The sequence below is a fragment of the Callorhinchus milii genome, unplaced genomic scaffold (genome assembly GCF_018977255.1).
Source record: "Callorhinchus milii isolate IMCB2004 unplaced genomic scaffold, IMCB_Cmil_1.0 Scaffold2, whole genome shotgun sequence".
Lineage (NCBI taxonomy): Eukaryota > Metazoa > Chordata > Chondrichthyes > Chimaeriformes > Callorhinchidae > Callorhinchus > Callorhinchus milii.
Genome location: NW_024704743.1, coordinates 3,015,338 through 3,030,908, shown reverse-complemented (window position 1 = coordinate 3,030,908; position 15,571 = coordinate 3,015,338). Strand labels below are relative to the sequence as shown.

General features: G+C 49.0%; 1 protein-coding gene across 1 annotated transcript in view; it reads left to right on the top strand.

The window, feature by feature from the left end:
* The window catches only part of col22a1 (collagen, type XXII, alpha 1), an 87,198-nt gene that overhangs the window by 12,404 nt on the left and 59,223 nt on the right, over positions 1-15,571 (top strand). The window contains exons 4-12 of the mRNA XM_042332560.1: positions 1,391-1,465; positions 1,966-2,065; positions 7,269-7,392; positions 8,386-8,661; positions 9,308-9,388; positions 10,021-10,137; positions 11,440-11,475; positions 12,196-12,249; positions 12,905-12,943. Of these exons, the coding sequence (XP_042188494.1) occupies positions 1,391-1,465; positions 1,966-2,065; positions 7,269-7,392; positions 8,386-8,661; positions 9,308-9,388; positions 10,021-10,137; positions 11,440-11,475; positions 12,196-12,249; positions 12,905-12,943 (902 nt within the window). The remainder of the gene's footprint in view (positions 1-1,390; positions 1,466-1,965; positions 2,066-7,268; positions 7,393-8,385; positions 8,662-9,307; positions 9,389-10,020; positions 10,138-11,439; positions 11,476-12,195; positions 12,250-12,904; positions 12,944-15,571) is intronic.

The following is a 15,571-nucleotide window of genomic DNA, read 5'->3' as shown; positions in this document are numbered from 1 at the left end:
GAGGAGATCAGATGGGCTGAATGGTCTTCTTCATCCAGACCGATCTTGTGATCTTGCAAAACAGGGAGGAAGGATCGTGAGGGTGCAGGGGAGGGGATAGAGCAGGGAGTCAGGATTTGGTTGTTGGCTTTATTGGAGGATAGCAAACCAACACTGTTACGATGAGCCCGATTGTGACCTGAAGGCGGACAAGAAGGAGGTTTAGAGACAGAGCGTTCCAGAGTTTCTAGAGTTTGGGGGGGGAGGCGTACTGGCACATCACATTGATATCGCGTCATACCGTGTCATCAGAATAAATAATAACAGTCCTTCCATGTGATACCTCGCTTTTAACATCTCAGCATTCACTGGAAAGTGGGGTTGACTGTGTATTGTGGGAAAGATGTAGACCTTCAAGGTGAAAGGGTTGCAAGGAGGAGACGAGGAATCCAATTTACAGTTCCTGTTGACACACAAGATTCTCCCCCCCACCCAGTTTGTTGGGTGTGTTGTGGGGGTGGGGTGGGGGGCAGGGGAGCAGCCTTCGGGGGGGTGGGGGGTGGGGGGGCGATTTAGAGGGTGTTATTTTAGCACTATTATATTTAACACAAGGTGGTGCTTCCTTCCTCCCACCTGCTGCCCCACTCCAGCTTGCGGGCGGCGGGGGAATGGATTGGGGATGGGGGCCGGGAGAAGGAATTATAAAGTGCCATCACCCAGTCCGTCCTGGAAGCAAGTGAGGGGAATTTATAAAAAGAGTGCAGCTGTCATTTAAAACGGCCGACTGACTCAGAGCAATGCAATCAAGATTCAGGTTCAAATCCCTTTCCCCGCAAATAGTCTTGTTAAATATACACCGGCCGTTTTTGCGACTGGTTTGTGGCCTTGAGTCTGAGGGTCTCCTGAGCACCGGCACCACCACGGCTTGATTAACAACTTCCACTGGGGATAGGTGAACAGTCACTACACTTCACCGTGAATCCCGTGAAGCGCCTTGAGATGAGCTCACAAAGCGAAAAGGGCTGCATCAAACGCAACGATTGATGTCACTTAGGAATGGGAAAGCGTGAGATACGTCAAGCGTCACCCTATAAAGTTGGGTTAAACTGGTATTCCCAAACTAGTGCCGGGAGGGAGCCACATGGCTAAGATGGGACAAGGAATTGACCATTTGGTCCCATTGATCCATTCTCCTTCATGGGTTATTGTATCTCGGCAGATCTTTTTTAATCCCCAACAGTCCCCCCAAATAAAATTGGTCACTCACTTCATAGCTATTTGCGGGTCATTGCTTTGCGCAACTGATTAGCTAATCCACAATACCGGTCGTCGTGCTTAGCTTAACGTCTCACCCGAAGGATGGATTTGCCTGATGTGATATGACATGATGCGTCTTGTTTGTTTCTCGCAGACGTGCTGTGTCCCAATCTGCGAGTGAGCGGAGACCAGTTCAAATTAGTCGGCCAATCCTCGGCCAATATACCGGGTGAGTCAATTTCACAGCAAAACACGTTTTTGTTTGTATTGCAAGGCAATTACCTCCCATCACCTGAGGGTTTGTACCTTACGCCTTTCCTTGTTTCATTTACACTGGCTCCCCATCCCCCAGAGGGTCGAGTTCAAGATTCTCATCCTCACCTTTACAGCTCTCCACAGTCGCGCCCAACCCCGCCTCTCCGTCTGTGTTTTCATCGTTGCAAACGTGTCAACTACATGATCAAAAGTTAGCGTATGTGTCAAATCATGCTTAATAGATTGGAGTGCGTTCACTCCAAAACACTGGATCATTGAGGATCTCAGTGAGTTTTGGTGAACCTTACCCTTAAGAACGAGAGTTCACCTTCACAGAAATAACACATCATCGTCCGAGGCAACATGAACCTTTAATGAATGATTTAGAATGAATACACCATTGTAAGCCTGTTTCTTCTCCCCACTATCAACCCCCCCCCGCCCTCCCCCCACCCCATCCTGTGTGTGGCACAGGCTTTGACCTGATGGAGTTGTTCCATGTGAAAAGCATCGTTGAAATGAAGGACGGTGGATTTGTCCGGCTTGGTTCAATGCCCGTCGTCCAGCTGACAGAGTAAGTCAGCCTTCTCGCTATCGCGCTCTCTGCTCGAGTACAGTTGTCCCAGTGCAATCGCCCCGCTCCAGTGCAGTCGCTCCAGTGCCGTTGCTCCAGTGCAATCCCTCCTGTGCGGTATAATAATATTCCTCACATTTGATATAGGGCTTTATCACGTCTTCAAGACGTCTCAAAGCGCTGCGCAGAATATATTGTAAAGCAAACTAATTGTATGTTTTGTGGGCGAAATGCGGCGGCCAATTGCGCACAGCGGTGTCCCAAAAACAGGTGTGGATTGAGTGACCCATTTTTTTGAGGAATTATTACTCCCGGAAAAGCGGTCCGCCAATCAACTAACACCCAGGTTCCCAGTTACTAATAGGTAAGCAGAGTAAGGAAACCTGCCCAACATTTTGCCCGGCCTGGGAATCGAGCCTAGGTCCTCACGCTTGCCAGGTGAGTGCTCAAACCACTGAGCTACAGGACTCCACTTTAGCAGTAATTTTACATTTCACCCTCTCCCTCAACTCGTCTCAAAACCTGCCTCTTTAACCGCGCTTACGGTCATCTTTCGGTCGGACCCTGCTCGGCCGTCCGACCAGCAGTGTGAAGCAGCGGAGACGTCCTCGTGGTGTGAAAGGCGCTTGCGTAAACATGTGCTGTATTGTACTGAAGCAATACTGATCTGAGATTGATAAACGGAACTTTATTAACACGCGATCCAAGACGCTACCCCACGTGTAGTGCGCTATAAAAGTTATTGTTGTTAATGCGGTCAATTAGGCCCACACCAATTGGGCTTGGTTTAATACTCAGACGGGGTTTAGTGTCTCATCAGAAGGACGGCGCCTTTGGCATTGCGGTGCTCTGTTCCTGACGTGGGGGCTTGAACCCACAACCTCCTTCCCCAGAGGCGAGAAAGCCTCTGGTTGTTTGAACAAGGCAGAGGCGCGGCAGAATTCTGCGTCTCTCATTAAAAACATCAGTGGAGGTGTGGGTATGTGGTGGTGGGGGGTGGGGGGTGTGCGGGTGGGGAAGGTTAAAGATCGATAAATTAGTTCAATGTCCGGTTGACATCAATCAGAAATTTAAACTCAAAATAAATACCTCACGTTCCCACGGGAAAGCTCCCCCTCTCCAGCCCAATGGAGAGTCAAAGCTCATTTAACATAAGGCGCCAATGAAAGGTTTTTTTTTCCCCCCCCTTCGTGCTTCTCACCCATGTTATCGGTGATGACAGGACGGGACATGAACTGTAGCCCCAGGCGAGGCTTCAGCCTCACAGCTTATGTGGAATGGGCTCTCAACTCAGCTGTCCCACTCGATAATGTCTTTGCAAGCGAGTATCTCAGCTCCAGGGCACTGCTGATGACAACCCAGTCCAGCGCAGCCCAATCTAGTGTGGCCCAGCCTGGCTCATCGGCAGTACTTGGGGGACAGGCCAGTCTGGCGAGGGTGGGGGGGAGGGAGGGAGGCATTCTTCCCTCTCAGGTTTCGTTATCCCTGTCAACCAAAGCACCTACGGTTAGAGTCATCACTAAACAGCTCCACTGTCGGCAGTTGGACCTTTAGCCTTTCTGCCCTCACCTTCTGGAACTCCATCCCGGAGCCTCCCCGCCTCTCCCCCTCCCTTGCTTTCTTATAATAATAATAATAATAATAATAATGCTCCTTGCATTTGATACAGCACCTTATCACGTCATTGAGACGTCTCAAAGCGCTTCACAAAATATACTGTAAATTGGAGTAACTGTATTTTGTGGTCAGAAAGGCGATCCTCCAGTCTACTTAACAAACAGTCCTGTGGCTCAGTGGTTAGAGCATTCGCCTCGCAAGCGAGAGACCTGTGTTCGATTCCCAGTAGGGTGAAGTGTTAGATAAGTTTCCTCACTCCACGCACCTCTGCTTGCCTAACAGCAAGTCGGTACTCGGCTGTTAATCGATTGTTGGATCGCTTTTTCATGGGTAATAATCCCTTCAAAAAGAAATTGGTCACTCAATCAATGTGTGCTGGGCACAATTGGCTGCTGTGTTTCGCCCACAAAATATACAGTCAATTCACTTTACAGTATATTCTGTGAAGAAGCTTTGAGTCGTCTCGAAGACATAATAAGGCGCTATATCAAATGCAAGGGTTATTATTTTATTGTTACTTACTGCTAGGCAAACAGAGGCGTGTGGAGTAAGGAAACTTACCCAACATTTCACTCTTCCTGGGAATGGAACCCAGATCCTTCGAGGCCCATCTCAAGACCTTCCTTTTTTGACCGTCATCCTTCATACCTCCACCCACTTTTGCCATCCAGCCCTCTCTGATCCCAACCTGAACTAGGGTTCAAACCCTTCACTGTCCTCCCAACGTGAAAGGCCCTATATAAATACAAGTTGTTGTAGAGTGATCCTAGCTGAACGAGCAGTGGAAAAGCATGCCAGACGGTGCTCGTAATGGCAAGCTGTTTTTGCTGGTTAGACTCCAGCAGTTACCCCAACGCACAATCTTGGGGTCCCTAAACGTTGGCTCTCACCAACCTGTATTTAATACTCTCTGGAATTAGGTAAATAGGATGTGTCCCTCCAGCGAGAGAGAGTGTTCATTCCATTCCAGACACTCGGTTCACTAAACTGTCCACTACACCTTTGGAGCTGCCCATGTGGGTGCTTTTAATAGGGTGTCACCTTACGTGTCTTAGCCTTAGTGGTAGCACTCGTAACTCCGAGTCAGAAGCTTGTGGGTTCAGGCCGCACGTCGGGACTTATTCAAGGTGGACATTAAAGATTCAATGCCACTATTTGAAAAGAGAAGGGAGTTTCTCTCTCTCAGTGTCCGGGCTGACAATCCCCTCAATAAAACTGATCACTTACTCCATGGCCGTCGGTGGGATGTTGCCGTGTGCAATCGCGCTGCCATGTTTGCCTACAAAACACACAGTTGTTTCATTTCACGGTAATTCACCCAAACTGCTTTGAGACGTGATAAGGTGTTGTACCAACTGCAAGGGTTATTATTGTTGCATAATAGGAAACTGGATAACTTGGTGACGGTAAGAGGGATTGGGTTCTGCGCAAGATGGAGGACAGGTGGAATGTGACAACGAGAATCGCCACAAAACCCATCTTCCTCTCGAGAGCAGTCCTTATGTTCCCAGTTAGGCAGCCTGGCCGTTGCTCCATAGATCTCGACCCTCCAGCTCTCTCCCTCCCACCCCGCGCTCCCCCGCCCCCACCCCCACTGTTTCTGTCCCCGGTTCAGGCAAAGTCAGACGAAAATAGACCCGAATTATTCGGCTCCATTCTGACCAAGAGTCTGGAAAACAGATCAGAATAGCAGGGAGCCTAGAGTTATGTGTTACCGTTTAGGCTCTGCTGTTATACTACACCACTCTCTCACCCCTCAGGCTCAGCTTTACACGGTTGAGCATTGTGTAAGAACGTGGATAAGGCCCCCTGGAATTTCACATCGTCTCAGCCTTAAGACCATTGTATCAAGTTGTGTTAATTCCTCCTGCTTGGTCAGCTGCGGGTCTGACCACCTCTGTGTTTTTAAGAGTCTCCAATACTGATTACGTGGGGATATTTCTGTTCGTCTCCTTCTCTGGAGGGACACAAGTGTAGTGACTGTGGGCTTCGTGAGCCGACACAACAGCCAATTTGTACTCGAAGCTTGACTCTGCTGCTGGCTGAGCCTGAGTTACGTGGGAGCTGAGTGAGGGGAAAGATGACCAAAAGTCTGGATGGAGAGATGGTCTTTGAGCGAGAACTTAGGAGGAACTACTTCGCGCAGAGATTAGTGAAACTATGGAACTCGCTGCCTGAAGCGGTGTTTGAAGCAGACAGTGTAAGCGCGTTCAAGAGGAAGCTAGACCTTCATATGAGGGAGACAGGAATAGAGGCTTAAAGGAAAGGGTGAAGACTAGTGTGAAATATAAACACCGACATGGACTGATTGGGCTGAGTGGCCTGTTTCCGTGCTGTACATTCTGATTAAATCTATGTAAAGAGCAGGGAGGGAGGGAGGGAGGGCGTCAGATGAAGTTCCAGCAGAATACAATTTACATTATTGATAATATTGATGGCGTGTCAGCCTGACTCAGTGGTAGCACTCTCGCCTCAGAAATTGGGACTTGGAATCACGTAAGTCGATCACCGAGTGAGGCAAAACCTTCGGCAGGTTTCCTTACTCCACGCACCTCTGTTTATGTAGCAGTAAGTAAGAACCTGGTTGCTTGTCGATTGGCGGATCATATTTCTGGGGGTAATAATCTCTCCCAAATAAATAAAAATAGTAATAATTTGGTCACTCAATCCACGACTGTTTGTGGGACGCTGCTGTGCGCAATTGGCTGCCACGTTTCGGCCATAAAAACATACAGTCAATTCACTTTACAGTATATTATGTGAAGCGCTTTGAGACATCTCGAAGACGTGTTAAGGCACTATATCAACTGCAAGGAGTGTTATACATTCTTAGAGACTGACACTCCAGTGCAGTCCAGTTGCACCATCTTTTGGATGCGACGTTAAACCGAGGTCCCGTCTGTGCCTGTTCAGGTTAACGATCCCGTAACGCTGTTTAAAAAGAGAAGGGAGTTTCTCTCTCCTTGGTGTTCTGGTCAACAGTCCCCCAGATAAAATCAGTCACTGAATTCAGGCTGTTTGTGGGACGATACTGTGCGTAAACTGACTTTCGCGTTTCGACAACAAAACATACAGTCGCTTCACTTTACAGTATATCCTGTGAAGCGTTTTGAGATGGCTCAACGACGTGATAAGGACGATATCAAATGCAAGGTTTCTTATTATTAATAATGTGTAATATATTAATAATAATCCTTGCATTTGGTCTAGTCGAGTGCCTTTCGTGTCGAGAGGACGTCTCAAAGCGGACTTCCTAACGTTTTGTGTCTCTTTCTATCTGTGTGTGTGTGTGTGTGTGTGTCTCTCTCGCTCTCTATCTGTGTGTGTGTGTGTCTCTCTCTCTCTCTATCTGTGTATCTGTCTCTCTATATTTTGTGTGTGTTTCTCTCTCTCGATCTGTGCGGAGTCTATCTATCTGTGCGCGTCTCTCTCCTCTCTCTCTCTCTCTCTATCTGTGTATCTGTCTCTCTATATTTTGTGTGTGTTTCTCTCTCTCTCGATCTGTGCGCGAGTCTATCTATCTGTGCGCGTCTCTCTCTCCTCTCTCTCTCTATCCGCGTGTGTGTCTCTCTCTCTCTCTCTGCAGCGACGTGTTTCCTCAAGGCCTGCCTGATGAGTATGCCTTCGTCACCACCTTCAAGTTCAGGAAAGCCTCGAGGAAGCAAGACTGGTACATCTGGCAGATCATTGACAAATACGGCATCCCCCAGGTACTGACAGCTGGGCTGTCACTCACCCCGGGGCAAACCAGCCAGCAACGCATTCCTCCAGGTCTCAGACGCATAGTTCACTGAGTCTCGTCCACGCTTTGGTAACATCCAGGCTTGACCTAAGCTGACTCCCCGCTCGCCCGTCTTCCCAATTCTTTCCTCCACAAGCTGCAGATTATTCCGAACTCTGCAGCCCGTGTCCTCTCCCGCACCAGGCTCCGTGACCCTATCACTCCCATCTTCTTCCGGCTTCACTGGCTCCCCATGCCCCAGATCATCGCGGTCCAACCTTTTGGCTGCCACTGGCCTGATACCCTGTTTGATGAAGGTCCAGGGGGCTGCACAAGCATATTTTTTTTCCAGAAACATAACATTGACACGACGCCTTGGCTCTGCACTGCCGGTTGGGCACCTGAGCTGGGGGTGGGAGCTGAGAAGAGTTGGGATGGGGAGCTGGAAAAGATGACCGAAAGCGTGGTCAAAGAGTTAGGTCTTGATATGCCTTGAAAGAGGGGGTGAGGGAGGGAGTCGGAAGGACTCCAGGAATGGAACTCCAGAGAACGGAGACGAAATGGCAATGATGGGGCAGATGGGGGACATGAAGCAAGCTGGTGTTTGCTGGGCAAAGGGAACGGGCAGGTCAGTAGGTCGCAGAGGTAGGGTGAGGAGGGGGGCTGGGCAGGGAATGAAGGACGTAGAGGAGTTTCTCACTGGGGAAAGAGGGAGCGTTCTGTGAGGAAACTGCCGGGTGTACCACTCGGGGTCTGTCGTCATTCCTCGGGGCGTAGTGATTCAGCTTCTCCAATTTCTCCTCTTAACTGTAGCCCCCCTCGTCATTCCTGGGATCAGCCTCCTGTGCTCTCCTGCCCCTCCCAACGTCTTAACATCCTTCATGAAGTGCGGTGCCTGAAGCTGGACACAGTCCTCCAGACTGCTTACCCCAGTCTCACATATGAATTGTACAAACGTAGGGCTATTACTGCAATTTTTCAGGTTTCCATCCGACTGGACGGTGAGAACAAAATGGTGGAGTACAACGCGGTGGGGCTGAGCACGGACGCAGTACGGGCCGTGTTCAGGCACCGTGACGTGGCCCACTTGTTTGACCGGAATTGGCACAAGTTGGCGGTGAGCGTGGGGTCCAGCAGCGTGGCTCTCTACATCGACTGCCAGCTGGTGGGCACCTTACCCCTCGAAGAGAGAGAGAACATCGACATCCGAGGGAAAACCGTCATCGGCAAGCGTCTGTACGACAGCGTTCCCATCGATGTGAGTGGCTCCCCCTTCTTGCAACGCACAGTCACTACACCTGAGTGGCTCAGCCCAGCTCATGAAAGGGAACTTAAACCGCTGTCCTGTCTGTGACTATTGAGGTGGACGTTAAAGATCTCTTGGCCCTATTGGAAAGTAGAAGAGAGTTTCTCTCCCCGTGTCCTGGCTGACAATCCCCCAGATAAAATAAGACATTAACTTAATTTGTGGGGCACTGCTGGGTATCTATTGTCTGCTGCGTTCACCCACAAAACACAGTCGTTAGGCTTAACAGTAAGTCCTGTGAACTCCTCCCGATGTGATAAGGAACTGTATCGATAATAATAATCCTCGCATTTGATATAGCGCCTTATCACGTCTTTGAGACGTCTCAAAGCGCTTCGCAGAATACACTGTGAAGTGAATTGACTGTATATTTTGTATAGCAACTGTGAAGATCATTACCATTTTACCAAAGAGAGCTGAGGACGGAGACATTTCCAAAGTGGAATGACAGGCTCTGCAGTGAGGTTGGGGGTCCCGACGACACGATAAGGCGCTGCAACAAGCCTGAGGATTATTTATGTATATTTGCTGCATCCGAGATAAATTGCTTTCAATTGCTCACGACTGAAAGTTGCGTTTTGATGGACTTCCCTTCCAGTTCGAACTGCAGCGGATGGTCATTTACTGCGATGCCAGAGACGCGGAGCTGGAGACTTGCTGTGATCTCCCAAGCAATCCGGTGAGTAACACATCCCCGCCCGCTAGTTGGAGTTGTCTCCAAGTACCTTCCCTACCTGGCGAACTCCCTACCTCTATGACTTGCTTTCTCCCCATACGACTACCTGCTGCTTCCGCTGGGCTGGTTCTGGCTTCCTGCTTGCCCCTCGAGCCCCTCGGTCCACCATCAGCGGCCTTAGTTTCAGCCGCTATGCCCCGAAGCTTGGAACCCCCCTACCCAATCCCTACCCCTCTTTCAGATCATGACTGAAGACCTTCCTCTTCGGCCATGTTTACTTTCTCCTCCACCCGCCCCGGCTCGGGGCCTGAGGGACAACGCACCCGGAGAGGAGAGGCCAGAGCAAGGGCAGAGAGCCCAGCGCAGGGCCAGAGAAGCATATACCGATGAGGAGAGAATTGGAGAATTATTGAAGAAATGGAAGCTCTAACATGACATAAAAAACGGACTTGTTGACTGTGTCCTTACCGACATCCTCAAAACAGTCTCCGCCTGGCTCTGGTGAAGGACTTCAGGGTGTGGAAGGCTTTATATTTTTGTCTCTGCTGTCGTTAACAGAGGTCTTTCTCTCTCTTCTGTCTCTCCCTCTCTTTCTCTGAGACCCTCTCCCCACCCCTCTCTGTCTCTCTCTCCAGTGCGGACTGACAGTTGTCACCCAGGCCCCTGACATCGAGATCCCCGGAAGAACCCCACCCGCCGCAGAAGCTGATAGTCGGCAAACTATCAACTGCTCCTGCTCTAAGGGAGAGAAGGTAAACGCTGGCTTGGTCTCTCTCTCTCTCTCTCTCTGTCTCTTTTTGTCTGTGACTGACTCTGTGTCTCTCTGCGTCTGCCACTGTATCTCTGTGTGTCTCCCTCTGTATCTGTCACTGTCACTCTCACTGTCTCTCTCTTTGTCCGTCACTGTCTCTCTCTGTCTGTCACTATCTCTCTATGTCTTTCTGTGTTTCTGTGTTTTTCTGTGTCTGTCACTGTCTCTCTCTGTGTCTGTCACTGTCTCTCTCTGTGTCTGTCACTGTCTCTCTGTGTCTTTCTGTGTCTCTCTCTCTGTCTGTCACTGTCTCTCTCTGTGTCTGTCACTGTCTCTCTGTGTCTGTCTGTGTGTCTCACTCTGTGTCTGTGCGCTCAATGGAAAGCTATGCAGTTTTCGCTGGTTAGACTCCAGCGGTTACACCCAACGCACACTCTGGTCCCCAAGCCTTGGATCTTCCCCACGTAGCGTAACGGTCAGCACGCTTGCCTTGCAAGTTAGAGGATCCGGGTTTGATTCCCGGTCAGGGCGAAATTCCCTGCTCACCTTCCTCCACACGCCTCTGTTTACCCGGCAGCAAGTAGGAGCCCGGTTGTTAGTCAATTGGCGGATCGCTTTCCGGGGGTGATAATCTCTGAAAACGTTAGACATCTTTCCTTACTCCATATGCCTGCCTTGCCTACCTCGCAATCAGTAGGAACGCGGTGATTAATTGATTGGCGAATTGCTTTCCAGGGGTAATAATCCATTTAAAAAAATAATAATTTGTTCACCCAATCCATGACTGTCTGTGGCTCACTGCTGTGCACTATTGCTGCGTTTAACCCATATATAGTCAATTCATCTTAGAAGCCCTTTGAGGCATCTCGAAGACGTGATGAGGCGCTATATCACATGCAAGGATTATTATCATAGTGTTTTAAGACAAAGCACTGACAGACAAGTTTTGCTGCTACTTGTGAAGCTATGACCACCCGACCAGATAGGGCTTTGGCTTGCAGGGTTAAAGGGAGCTGAGTGGTAGGATTCCCTGCCCCCATTGACTAGTCTGCCCTTTCAATTCCTGCTGATGAGCCAACCTGGGCTGTGCCGTCATCAGTGGTGACCTGATGACCTGGAAGGTGGCCATTTTCTCTCACCTGACGTGATTTGGGATTGGGCCTCGATGACCGTGTTAGAAAGAAGGTCGCCCAGCAATTCATTTCCTATTTACGACGAACATTTTTCCGCAGCAAAAGTTTTGGCTGTTGCATTAAATGTCCTCCGTCTCATGCTCTGACTGTTCCCTTGTGTTCCTCCACAGGGCAGCTTTGGACAAGCGGGGCGTCCAGGTCCAAAGGTCAGTACTGGTGGTTCGCTGTGAATGTTTCTACGTGCAAACGTTTCACCCACAAAACACAGTCACTGCACTTTTACAGTAAACCTTAGAGACATCCTGTCCTACTGATGTGAAAGGCACTGTATTAATGTATCGTGCATTGTGTACTTGCCTTGCTCCAGCTCAGCATCAAGCTCCATCACCGTCCAGCGCTCCAAGATGGTACCAATTAATTCTGTGGCTTAGTGGCTAGAGCGCTCGCCTCGCAAGCAAGAGGACCTGGGTTCGATTCCCGGCCGGGTGAAATGTCGGGCATGTTTCCTTACCCCACGCGCCTCTGTTTACCGAGCCCGGTTGTTTTTCTGGGGATAATAATTCCAAAGAAAATTGGACACCTCAATCCACGACTGTTTGTGGGACGCTGCTGTGTGCAATTGGCGGCCGCGTTTCGCCCACAAAACATACAGTCAATTCACCTTACAGTATGTTCTGTGAAGCGCTTTGAGACGTCTCGAGACATGATAAGGCGCTGTATCAAATGCAAGGATTATTATTATTATTATAAATTGCAAGTTGTTGTCTCCCTTACGCAACTCAATGAGGTCCTCTCGGAAACATCTCTTTCTGAGGCTGAAGAGCCACAGCTTGTCTTAATCGCTGGCAGAATAGTATTAAATATTAAAATAATAAATAGTATAATAATAGTATAATAATATTATTATTATTTCTTGCTGTTAACAGGGAGACAGAGGTCAACCGGGATTTCCTGGCCCCAAAGGAGAAAAAGGAGATACGGTAGGCCCCTTACATCACAAAATCAGTTTGAATGAAGAAGACCCTTCATCCCCAATCTCATCCCTCCAGAACACTAGCCCTACCATCCCATCATCACAGCATCCAGCTACTTTTTAAATGAGTCCCAATGTCTGGGTCTGAACCACCCTTCCGGTTCCAGTCGTTAATTACCCTCTGGGTAAAGATATACTTCCTGGTGTAAGTCCTGAAATTGCCCCTTTACGACTCTGTGTCTGTCTGTGTCCTCATTCACTCTGTGGCTGTCTGTGCGACTCTGTGGCTGTGCTGCAGTGTCCGTCCGCAAAACACACGAACAATACTCTACGGTAAAATCCTGTGATGTGCTTTGGGATGTCTCGATGCTGTAGCAAACGGAAGGAACATTCTTAATCCGAATCTGTCTTGTGACCCATTGCCAACTTGTACTGATACACTGATATGACACATTGCACCTCCCTTGCCCCCTGTAAGACCGTTGCCTTTGGTCATCTTCTCTCCTCCACCCTCCTCGCCCTCCACCTCCTCTGATCCCAACCCATAACTCAGGTGCAAACCCCTCATTGTCCCAAAGGCACTGTATAAATGCAATTTGTTGTTGTGTTAGCCCGTATTCCCATTGGCGGACAGCCTGTCAACACTATCTTTTCAATTGCAGGTGAGCTCGAGCCAGTTGACAGTGGAACGAGGGGCAAAGGTACGTCACAGTGCCTCCGTTGTGTATTATTGGAGCTTCTCTCTGCACCATCCAGCGAGACATCCACCTCCTGTGCCTCACAGACGCGGGGATAACAATAACATAATAATAATCCTTGTATTTGGTATAGCGCCTTATCCTGTCGTCGAGATGTCTCAAAGCGCTTCACAGAATTTACTGTGAAGTGGATTTGACCTTGTGTTTTGTGGGCGAAACGGGGCAGCCAGTTTGCGCAAAACAATGTCATACAAAAGGCCGTGGAGTGAGTGACCAGTTGGTTTCGTTTGGGTGATTGTCGGCCAGGACACGGGGAGTGCGTGGGATCTTAAAAATCCACCTGAACAGACACGAACAGAATCTCGGTTTAACGTTTCATCAAAGGACGGAGCCTCTGACAGTGCAACCCACCCCCAGCGCCGCATTGGAGAGTCAGCTTAGACCTCGTGATTCCAAGTCCCGCCTGGAGCTTGAACCCACAACATTCTGACTCGGAGGCGAGAATGCTACCACCGATCCAGGCTGATACACGTGGGACGGGAAGCAGTGTAAAAAAAAGCCCATAGGTGGACCTAAAAGATCCCGCAACACTACTTAAAAAGAGAAGGGAGTTTCAAACCCCCATCCCACCCCCACCCTAAACCCCTCCATCCCACCCAACCCCTTCCCTCGGTGTCCCAGCCAACAATGTTCCAGATAAAATCGGGCACTCACTTCATGGCTGTTTGTGGGACATTGTTGCGTCCAAACTGGCTGCTGGGTTTTGCCCACAAAACGCACACAGTGGCCCTACTTTGCAATGTAACCTGTGAAGAGTTTTGCAGCTCTGTCTCCCTGCGTAATCATTTAATTTAATTTAAATCTGTTAATCTGTAATTGAATTAATCTGCGAAATTCGGACGTACTAAGGCGCTGTGTCAGATGCGAGGGTTATTATTCCTGGTGTTTGCCCATTCATGTCCCTCCACTGTACGTTGACAGGAGGTGGTTCCGTTGGGCCTTCGTGTGATGCGAGTTACCGGCTGATTTCCACAGCCATTCGTTTCATACCCTTCGGGACCACTACACTTTATGGAGCTACTTTAGCTCCTGTGGTAACTGACGCCACCTTGTAATAACACAGCCGGCGCCTGACACCTGTCGCTTATCAGCTCTTTCTAATCGACTGCATCTGACGTCTGAGGCTACACTTGAGATCTCTCTGTTAATTCATAAAAATTATAAATAAACCTGTTGGCTGGAGCCCAAGTCGCTGCCAGGATTAACCACGTTTGTTTAGGACCCGAAATTGCTTCATTTTCACACGTGAGGCTGACAAGGGATAGCAGCGCGTTGTCGGAGGCGTCGTTCTTCAGTTCACATGGCAGAATTTCACAGATTAATTCAATCACAGATTAACAGGTTTAAACCGAGGTCCCGTCTCTACCTGTTCAGGTGAACGTTAGAGATCCCGCATCGCTATTGGAAAAGCCATGGGAGTTTCTCTCTCCCAATGTCCTGCCTGACAATTCCCCAGGATAAAATTGCTCAGTCACTTCAGGGCTGTTTTTGTTGGACGTTGCTGTGTACATATCGACTGCCCCATTCACCACAGTCACTACGCTTCACGGTAGACTCCCGTAACCTAGTGGTTAGCGCGTTCACCTTGCAAACGAGAGGACCCGGGTTCGATTCCTGGGCGCAGCGAAACCTTAGGCAAGTTTCCTAGGACAATAAGAATTTGGTCACTCAATCCAGGATTATTTTCCAACCCGGGGCTTGAACCGAGAACCTTCTGATTCAGTGTTAACTCAAAGTGTTAGAGCACTCTTCCTGCAAGCGAGAGGACCCGGGGTTCAATTCCCGGGGAGGCAAGTTCCTTACTCCACATGCCCCTGTTTAGCTTGCAGTAAGTAGGAACCCGGTTGTTGGTCAATTGGCAGATTGCTTTCCAGGGGTAATAATCCTTCCAAAAACAAAAATAATAATTTGGTCCATGAATGTGTGTAGGAGGCTGCTGCGTGCAATTGGCTGCCAATGTTTTGCTAAGCACTTTGAGACGTCACAGTGACGTGATAAAGCATTATATCAAATGCAAGGATTATTTTTATTTTAACAGGGAGCGATGGGCCTGCCTGGACTAAGGGGGACGGATAATAATAATAATCCTTGCATTTGATATAGCGCCTTATCAAGCCTTCAACACGTCTCAAATCGCTTCACAGAATATACTCTAAAGTGAAATGATAGTATATTTTGTGGTAGAAAATAACGTTTTGCCCTGTCAGGATACAAACCAGGTCTCTTGCTTGCTTGGCGAGTGCTCTAACTACTGAGCTACTGAACTCCGTGAGATGGAGCCAAAGGCACAAAGGTATCGATTCAAAAGTATTTACATCTCTAAACAAAATGTATTACTTCCTCAGAGAGGATCTTAATCAGGTTTAGAAGGTGTTACTGTCTCAGGGGAGAATCTCAATCTCTCCACAACCCTCAATCCTAAACTCTTATCAGCCCAACTCAGTCACTCACACTCTCGTCTTCGGTTCAAAACCCACGTTGAGGACTTTGAGCTCACATCAAGACCGACGTTTCAGCGCATTGCTGGGGGAAGTGATGCATTGTCGGAGGTGCCGTCATTCTGATGAGACG